Source organism: Gymnodraco acuticeps, unplaced genomic scaffold, assembly GCF_902827175.1.
Source record: "Gymnodraco acuticeps unplaced genomic scaffold, fGymAcu1.1, whole genome shotgun sequence".
Lineage (NCBI taxonomy): Eukaryota > Metazoa > Chordata > Actinopteri > Perciformes > Bathydraconidae > Gymnodraco > Gymnodraco acuticeps.
The window spans coordinates 611166-620745 of record NW_022991575.1 but is presented as its reverse complement, the minus strand read 5'-3'; the positions used below and the strand labels follow the sequence as shown (position 1 = coordinate 620745).

Genomic DNA, 9580 nt, shown 5'->3' with positions numbered 1-9580 from the left:
AGCAACCTGGATCTACGCAACACACACACACAAACCCTACACTAAACACAGAATACCACGACACACTGCTAACCAGTGTGCTCGCACAGAACCCTACAGAATACACTGCTAAGCAGTCTACAGAAGCACAGAATACACACGGCTAGTCAGTCTACAGAATCACAGAACGAAGGCTTTGTCACAATGAGAGGGTTGAGGCATCTGTCACACAATACAGAGCCTCCAGACTGATGTTCGTGATCAGCCTTTATCCTCCTCCCCCGGATGGCGTGGCAGCCGCGGGCAGGGCTTGAGTGACGTCTGTCCAATCCCCGCGAATGTTGCGAGGTCGAGCCGGCCACTGACAGCATAGGAAGGCACAGCGTGCTTTTTTAACGATAAAATTGTTACTCTTAGAAACAAAATTAATGACCTCTTGCCTTTGACCAGTATAGTGTTATCAACAGCTCCCGGAAACGTAAGTTCTAATATTACACTAGATAGTAAACTAGAATGCTTTTCAGCCATTAACCTTGAACAATTAAATTCAATGATTCTCTCTTCTAAACCATCAACGTGTATGTTAGACCCAATTCCAACTAAGCTGTTGAAGGAAGTTTTTCCATTAATTAGCACTTATTTATTAAATATTATGAATATGTCTTTATTATCAGGCTATGTTCCACAATCATTCAAAGTAGCAGTGATAAAACCGCTTCTTAAAAAGCACAACCTCGATCCAGAGGATTTAGCCAACTAGACCTATTTCTAATCTTCCGTTCCTCTCAACAATTCTTGAGAAAGCGGTCGCAAAACAGCTGTATGATTACTTAAAAAAACAATGATTTATTTGAAGATTTTCAGTCTGGCTTTAGAACACATCATAGCACAGAGACAGCTCTGGTTAAAGTCACAAATGACATTCTAATAGCCTCAGACAAGGGACTTGTCTCTATTCTTGTCTTGCTTGATCTCAGTGCTGCATTTGATACTATCGACCATGATATCCTATTGCAAAGACTAGAGCACTTAGTTGGCATAAAGGGAACTGCTTTAGGCTGGTTTAGGTCCTATCTATCTGAACGCTCTCAGTTTGTACGTGTGAACGATGAATCTTCCACGCAAACCAAAGTTAGCCATGGAGTGCCACAGGGTTCAGTGCTCTGACCTATTTTGTTCACATTATATATGCTTCCGTTAGGCAATATTATAAGGAATCATTCTGTAAACTTTCATTGTTATGCGGATGATACTCAACTATATTTATCAATCAAGCCTGATAAAATTAATCATCTAAATAAAATTCAAGACTGCCTTCAGGACTTAAAAACGTGGATGACCTTACATTTTTTGATGTTAAACACGACCAAAACTGAAGTTATTGTACTTGGCCCGAAGAATCTACGAAACAAATTATCTAAAGATATACTAACTGTGGATGGCATTAATTTGGCCTCCAGTGAGACTGTAAGGAATCTTGGTGTTATATTTGATCAGGATTTATCCTTTAACGCCCACATAAAATCAATTTCAAGGACCGCCTACTTCCATCTACGTAACATTGCAAAAATCAGGCATATCTTGCCTCAAAACGATGCAGAGAAACTAGTCCATGCATTTGTTACTTCAAGGCTGGATTATTGTAACTCCTTGTTATCAGGGTGTACCAAGAAGTCAGTCAAGTCGCTTCAGCTGATTCAAAATGCTGCAGCTCGTGTACTAACCAGAGTTAGGAAAAGGGACCACATTACTCCTGTTCTGGCTGCCTTACACTGGCTCACTATAGAACACAGGATAGAATTTTTAAATTCTTCTTCTCGCCTACAAAGCCCTTAATGGGCAGGCGCCATCTTACCTTAAAGAACTCATTATACCCTACTGTCCTACTAGGGCATTGCGTTCCAAGAATGCAGGGTTGTTGGTTGTTCCTAGAGTCTCTAAAAGTACAATGGGAGCCAGAGCCTTTCTTATCAAGCTCCACATTTGTGGAATCAGCTTCCAGTTTGTGTTCGGGCGGCAGACACCCTATCCGTTTTTAAGTGGGTATGCATCATTAATAGGTTGTTAAATGTTAAGAAGCCTTGAGACGCTGTTTCTTGCAAGATGTTGCGTCTGCCCCGGGAGTCTCACAATAATAAGAGCACTGTTAGGAGAGATGACGAGTGGCATTCACAGTTGCCAATCAGAGTGGTACTCAAACTGGATATGTCACACGGGATGAGGGTTCCCAACCAACCAGAATTGTTTAAACTAAGGAAGAAGCATAATTCATATACCAATAGCAGCCCCGTTTGTCCAGCGGCTTAACGGTATATCGATACCTTCCAATCGGCTACCGGCACTGACTTAGTACCGGTTCTCGATACCCATCCCTAGTCCCCGGTGTGTCAGGGAACTCACGCAGCGTCAGAAAATAAAACCATCTCTCTTTTCCTCCGTACCCAAATCTCTAACAACGGGGATACAACGGAGCTGATCCAGATTTGCGGCCGATATGACGTAATATCGGCGGCGGACCCACAGCACTATCAGAAACGTTGCTATCAGAAACAATGCCCGACTGTTTTGGACGTAATATGGTCGGTGTTTACATTAGCATCGCTAACACTCAGAGCTAACCTACTGGAGAGAGCATGTGTGTGAAGAAGCTGGAAATAAAAAGGAACTCACCTTGTGGTATAACCGGCAAGAGAGAAAGCCTTTGAGCTCCATACTGTTTCAGAAATAATTCTTGATCTAATAATCGTTGCGTTTCATCACTGCAGCATTTTAGACAGTATCTGCCAGGTCCCGCATGAGCCGACATAAGCTCCGCCCCCTCTTATTTTTTATTTATTTTTCAGTTTAAAAAACCATTATTTATACAAGTGAAAATCTCATTGAGACACAGGGTCTCATTCTCAAGAGAGACCTGTTTATACCCAGAATCAGCACTTTTGGAACAGAAAGAGAAATAGAGGGATATAAGGCATGGCTAGAATGGGTGAACTGTTTGGTTTTTTGACCCAAACACTTCATAGACATGTTTTTTATATATTTGTATATATCTGAGACCTATGCTATTGCCTAAAAATAGCATGATAGGTGACCTTTAATATAATGTTTTCATCTTTGTTACAGAACATGGGCTTCTTTTTGAAAGTAGAGTCAATCAACAATGGAGTTGATACCTTCATAAAGTGATGTGATTTATTGGGAAACATCATATAAGCGACTAAAGCGAGGCAAGGTCTCTTCAGTTTCCTCATCCTATGTTACATTTCAGACATTTTTAAATGTTGTATGTAAACTATTTAAAATATATTTTCTTCACAGACACTGTGTACAACATTGTCGGACTATCTTTTTGTTTGGCAATAGATTATTCACTGTTCAAAGATGTTTGTACTTCTTTTTTTGATTTTGTTTTACCTAATTCCTACTGTTGCAATACATTCTTATATTTTGTGTAATTACTTTGTTTTAATGCAGGACATTTCATATTTTATTAATCTGTTTTCCTACACTTTGGTTTTACTACTTTCACTTATTTTAAGTATCTAAGTCCTTTTCCAGCTCTGCCATAAGCCAGTTTAGAAACTTAACTCTGAAGTGATCACTCAGAAAACAGAGCAGATTGAAAGGCCTTCAAAGGGTGATAGCAGGAGCCTGAGACAGCTGACTTTGTGTGCAGAATAATGATTATTATTTCTAAATGACAGACATGTGCAGGATTACTGACAGACTGTCAAAAGCTCTCATTTACATTTCAGCTGAACACTTCATGTATCCTGTTATGGGGGCAGTGCAAACTTTTCATGAGGTCAAAGCATTTATGTTGACATTTCCCATGTTTAGTGGATAACCTAAAGCATTTTCATGTGTTTAAACCATTAAATTGCATTTAAATAATTGAAACATTGTTGTATTGTGGTGTATAAACGAATATCTATTATATAGATTATATATGCTGAAGAGTTTATATAATGTTGTTTTTTATTTTATTTGACCCCATTCATTTTAAGAAAAGGGTCACCAGAAAATAGTTTAATAAAAGTCCAAGATACCATGTCTAAAGCCCCAATATGGACAAAAAGTGACCATAACATTTCAGAATGTATATATGTTTTTACAAAAAAAACAGCTGTATAATTCCAACAATGTTTTAGGCAATCAAAACTTAATTCATCCCTCAAATTAATACGGCAAAATGGACCTTGCAATCCTACGAGTAAACATTGAGTAATAAAAAAACATAAGAGTTGTTGATAAATGTGTTTATTGAACATAAAACATTTACATGCAGCAGTCAATTATCAGTCATCATTACAAAATCCATGCTTATCCTCAGGCAAGCAGCTGCCCAAACAGCGACACTGCATAACGGATATAAATGATGAAGTTAGACACTGACATGATGTTCCACTCAGTTTATTGAAGCCTCCTGAGGGTGTAGAGGATGTTTTGTCCTGCAAAAGTGATGCTGGGTTTGTGGAAAACAAAATAAAAGTCCTCAGTGTTTCAGATGCACTTGAGCAGGTAGGAGTTGCAGTTGGCTCCTCGGCCGCAGTCACACAGCTTCCCGATGCGGGGCCCGAACTTCATGGCACACCGGTCCCCCATCCCGCACTGAGGGGAGGTGGAGAGGACATTAATAAACAATAAAAACTTTGAAAAAGGTTGTTCAATATCCAAAGAGGATTGGCAACACTGGCAGGAAGTACTTTATTATTAATATTAATTGACACCTTAAGGTATTTCCATTATACAGTATATTAGATTTGAGTCATTGTTTCCATTCTCAGTTATTCTTCTGATTTATGACACAAGAGAAAGAGGGTGACATGTTAATCATTCCAGCATTTTTCAGAGTAATAATTAAGTCTTGTTCATTAGCTGGTTTTGTCTCACTTCAGAAGGATTAAAACTTTAAATTGCTCTCTTTCAGCTAATTGGAATCGGGCAGCAAGGCTGTAATTGCGCCAACTAAAACACTTTTCTCCTTATCTTTTAATTACTGGTTTAATTAAACAGCAGTGATGGAGTAATACACACAATGTATAGGAATGTCTTACACTAATCTTTACATTACAAAATTATAGGGACATAAGGTATTGCTGCATTCCATAAATAATGACGTTACCAGTGCGATGGTTCCTCTCTTTTCAGTGGAAGGACTCCGGTCATGCATCCTGCCCAGCAGAGCCTCCAGTGCTTCGATCTGCTCAGCGAAGATTGCAAAAAAATAGACAAATGTATCCAATTCAAGCTGTTTGTGAAAGTTCATATCTAAAACATTGAAATATCAACGTAACCCTCCTGTTGGTTTGGGTCAAATCATATATATTTACTACTTTCATCATCATAAATATTGTGCTTTACATTTGATTGCTTTAAGGCCTTATGATATCCTCCACAGCAGGCATTTGAACATATAACATTGATTTTGTATGTTCACTGCAGTTATTCATGGACACCAGTAGTCTGAGACATAGTAAAAGGGTGTTGTGAAAATATGTTGATGATAATAGTCATTAATACATTTAGAGCAGTTAAAACAGAACGGCCAAAATGTACAGGGAACACCAAAATAAGGGGGGGGGGGGACAAACACAACAGTTATGTTTCTTTCAATTAATAATATACTTTTTTAAACTGTAGGCCAGTGGTCTGTGTCTGTAATTCTTTATTGAGGACCCAATTAAAACCATTGTGCCATTTTTTATATTGTTCATCTTTTACACACATTTACCAAAGTTCCATGTGATAGATTTGTACCAGAAGTTAAAACAATGGAGTGTGGGTTTGAACATTAGCTGCAGTATGATGGGTAGGTAGAGTCTAGGTGGAGAATCAGTGTTAAAATAAGGTTGAAAAAATAACCTCTGACCAATATATGAGTAGGCTACATTTCAATGAAAACTCCACATGCATCCTCATTTTAAAGACCAAGTACAACCAACGTTTAAATTCCTATCATAAAACGTTTACTATAAATCTATTGTGTATAACACATAGATTTATGTATTTCTGTGAATGTTTCCTATTTTGCAGGGAAATAAATATTCTATAAAATCCAAAGAAAATAAACAGGGGATGTGCAAAGTCTTTTTGCACACACTTTTCCAAAAAAAAAAGCTAAATCGGATAGACACATGCTTATACACAATCTTCAACAGGTTGTTCATTCTGCAAAAGTTTAGCTTCAGGGATCTTTATCTTTTGAACCACATTATTAACTTTTCTCATAAACCAACACGGGTGGAGCATGTCCAGATACTGACCAGGTCTCTGTCTGTGGCCGGCTCGGGTCTGTCCGCTCCGAAGTCCTCTGCGGACACTTCCTGTGACGCCTGGCCGTGACACAGGACTGAGAGCAGGCCGAGGAACAGCATCCCGCGGAGCATCCCGGAGCTATCCGTGGTGCTGCCGGAGGAGGAGGGCGGGGGTCCTGGCAAGAGGCAGCAGATCAGTGGTGGTGGAGCAGAGAGTCGTTGCAGTTCCACAGGAGATCTCCCTCCAACCACCGGACATCCACCACTCTTATATGGACTCCCATAGCCCCGCCCGAGAGGCCACTGCAGGAGGAACATGCAGGAGAGCCTGGGCTGCAGGGTGGAGAAATCCAACACACTCTGTCTTCTAAATTAGATTAGCTTTCCAGATATGTGAATATATTTATTGGAAACTCGTCTTCTCTGCAGTAGTGGAAAGTACTCAATTACTGTAAAGTAAGGTAGGCCTACTGACTGAGGAACTAATACATAAAATATATTGACATGGAATAATCAACCCGGTATCACGGCAAGACGTGAACATGTGACGATTTACCATGCTGGGAGACGTGAAGATGTCACGATTTCGTCCCTTCAAACCATAGCTTCAAACTTATGCTTCAAACGTGACAGTTACACGGTATTGTTAACCCATGTTAACCAGTGGATAAATAACCGGAAATGCCAAGCAAATGCTACCCCGATTTTCTCGTTTCCCCAGCTGGTCAACACCTATTTTAGCAGAAATAAAGGCTACATTAATGTATTAAATCGATGTTAATCCATGCGTGTGGATGTGGAATTAACGGACGTGACGTTGTGCGATAGCGTTGCCAGGCAACAGCTTCGGTTCTTGTTAATTTACAAACTCTTCAACTACAACCGTAGTTATATTTAAAAACATGTTAGAAGGCCTCACGAAATACTTTAATGCAAATTCAAATGTAAATGTGAAGGAATGTGTATATAACAGATAGAAAGGGACACCTGATGGTTGAAGAACGTTATTGAATTGTATTATTTTATTATTATTATACAAAGGTCCGGAACTTCAAAGTGTCTAACTTGCTTTATGAATTAGTGTGATATATATTGAAGTAGCCTGTCAAATAAAGAAAGTACAATTCATAAACAACAATATGTATTGTCAATTAACATTGAAATATACAGATATACAGTAAATACTGTGATTATGTGTAATGTTCCTCCCTGGCTGCATTTAAAAATAAAATAGAGAAAATAAATAAAATAGCTTTTGAAAATATGTGCATCTTAAAAGTGCTTAATTTTAGATAAATAAAATAAAGTGTAGCAGCAGCTTGAGTTTCCCTTTTTGTTAACCGTTTCACATCATGACTTAACAGTTTCAGCCGATTATAGAACAATATCAGTCTTTACACATCATAACAATTGAACAGTTTAAAGTTTCTCTTTCTTTCCCTCTTATATTGCAGTCCCTCACTCACTTTTTTTTATTCAGTGCGAGAATTGAGCTCGAGCTTGTCCTGCCAGGAGTTTAAATCTGGGCTGAAATGGTGTCAGGGCCATTCTCATACACACATGTAGGTGCTCATTGGTTAGCCTCGGTTAGTCTGCGCTGGAACGATATTTATTTTTTGTGACCTCAGTTCTGACGTGAGAGGGCATGTTTGGCGTTTTGGCACTTTTAATGAGCGCCACGGTCTCTGAACAAATGAGACAGATGCGGCTTTCACACCAGCGCTTTTCCCTTTCTAGCTCCGAGCTAGAGCTTTTCTGGTTCAGCTCCGGTTTCCCTTTTCTGCTCCCGCTCTGTTCACACCGCCCAGCACCCGACTGGTGCTGCCGCTGCTGCGTCAAGACGTCACCGTTTACATCGCTGATTTGCTCCCCAACGGCATTACGGCGCTCACAACAACGGGGAACTGCGTCGGGTCGATGATCGTGTTGCTTTTAATCACACGAAGCCAGAATAAATTGAATAACGACTTCTCCAACCTTATACTTTGCTCCAGGGTGCCGTGGTTCATTGTTTATTAATGTGTTTCTGCAGCATTTACCGACCGCTGCAGTGTTGGCTGCTCTTCTACGGGAGTTTATTCTCCTCCGTTAGCTCCCGGTTAGCTCACACTGCAGCGGCCGCTCTAAAGTATTCACTGTCCGACTCACACAAACAGCTGATACATATCCCCAGTTCCCCTTAGCCTAAGTGAATGTGTGTCAGTCTGAATTGACGCTGTTTGGTATCACAACGCTGTTATGAAAGTTTCTCTGGTATAAAATGGGTGATGTTAGCATAGCAACCGAAGCTAAACTGACTACTTGCTATTGCTATCCTATTGTGGCATAAACCGTTTTCTACAGGCACATTTTACCGGCGTATTTTTATTATGATTCTACTTGTGATAGTCGGACACGACAACCTGTGCAGCCCATGTATTGATTCCATCCGATAGCTGCTATAATACAAAACAAAACGTCTGCCTCTCTCCACAATGATCAATAACAGTGAACGGATGGTCAAAGTAAGGTACAAATAAACAGAATCACACGAAGCCTGGTTAGTGTTGCCTGACTTTATAAAGTGTGTTTATAAGCACTACTGCTTGTAGGCAGGCACGACAGTCGACCCATGTTCAGGGGAGGTGGGTTTAGTTTCCTGCACGCCTCGACGTAAGAGAGACGTAAGCGACGCCACCTCTTAGCTCCGAAGCTCTTGCCTCTAGACCGACAATTTTTTGGAGCTGGAAGTGAACCGGATTCCGGAGCTAAGAGCCGGCGCCGCTGCGGTGTGAACAGGAAAAACCGGCGCTTTTCAGGCTCCAGCTCCGAGCCGGAGCTGAAAAAGCGCTGGTGTGAAAGGGGCAACAGTAGGCTTGTTTGAGACAAGCGAGACCTGCGCAATTTCGATCAACGTCTTGCTAGTGCGTTGCATGATGGTTAGTCATTTTGTACGACTTGCTCTGGAGGCTCGCCTACATGAGAGGTTGACATCTCGCGGGACAAAGACGCCCGCAGACTTGAGAGCGAGGCGCGGCGAGGCAGCGCCATGGGCGGCGCAGTTTCTCTCCACGGACTGCGGAAGCTAAATGCTTGATGGGAAACGTCTCGCTGGTATCTTGAGCTGAGCGCTCATTGGTGGTTTTTAGCCCGTGCTGGTGATGAAACTCTCCAATTGGCTCGGCAAAAGATTGTTGTTGTTTTCTGTCAGTTTTACGTCGCCACTTCCATTCCCATTTTTCATCATTGTTCCACAATGTTTATCATCATGAAATTAATATCTATATATTGTATATACTGAGGCAATGACACGTTCAAGTATTTTTGACAGAAAGGGGAGATTTGAGATGGGCCGGAAGTTGGACATG

General features: G+C 40.6%; 1 protein-coding gene across 1 annotated transcript; it reads right to left on the bottom strand.

Moving 5' to 3' along the window:
- Positions 1-4285: 4285 nt before the first annotated feature.
- cartl (cocaine- and amphetamine-regulated transcript-like) lies at positions 4286-6551 on the bottom strand. The gene is made up of 3 exons (XM_034197538.1): positions 6243-6551; positions 5102-5179; positions 4286-4587 (listed from the first exon to the last, which is right to left on the bottom strand). Exons 1-3 carry the CDS (start codon positions 6549-6551, stop codon positions 4480-4482), a joined length of 495 nt encoding a protein of 164 aa, XP_034053429.1. The 3' UTR covers positions 4286-4479.
- Positions 6552-9580: the final 3029 nt, after the last annotated feature.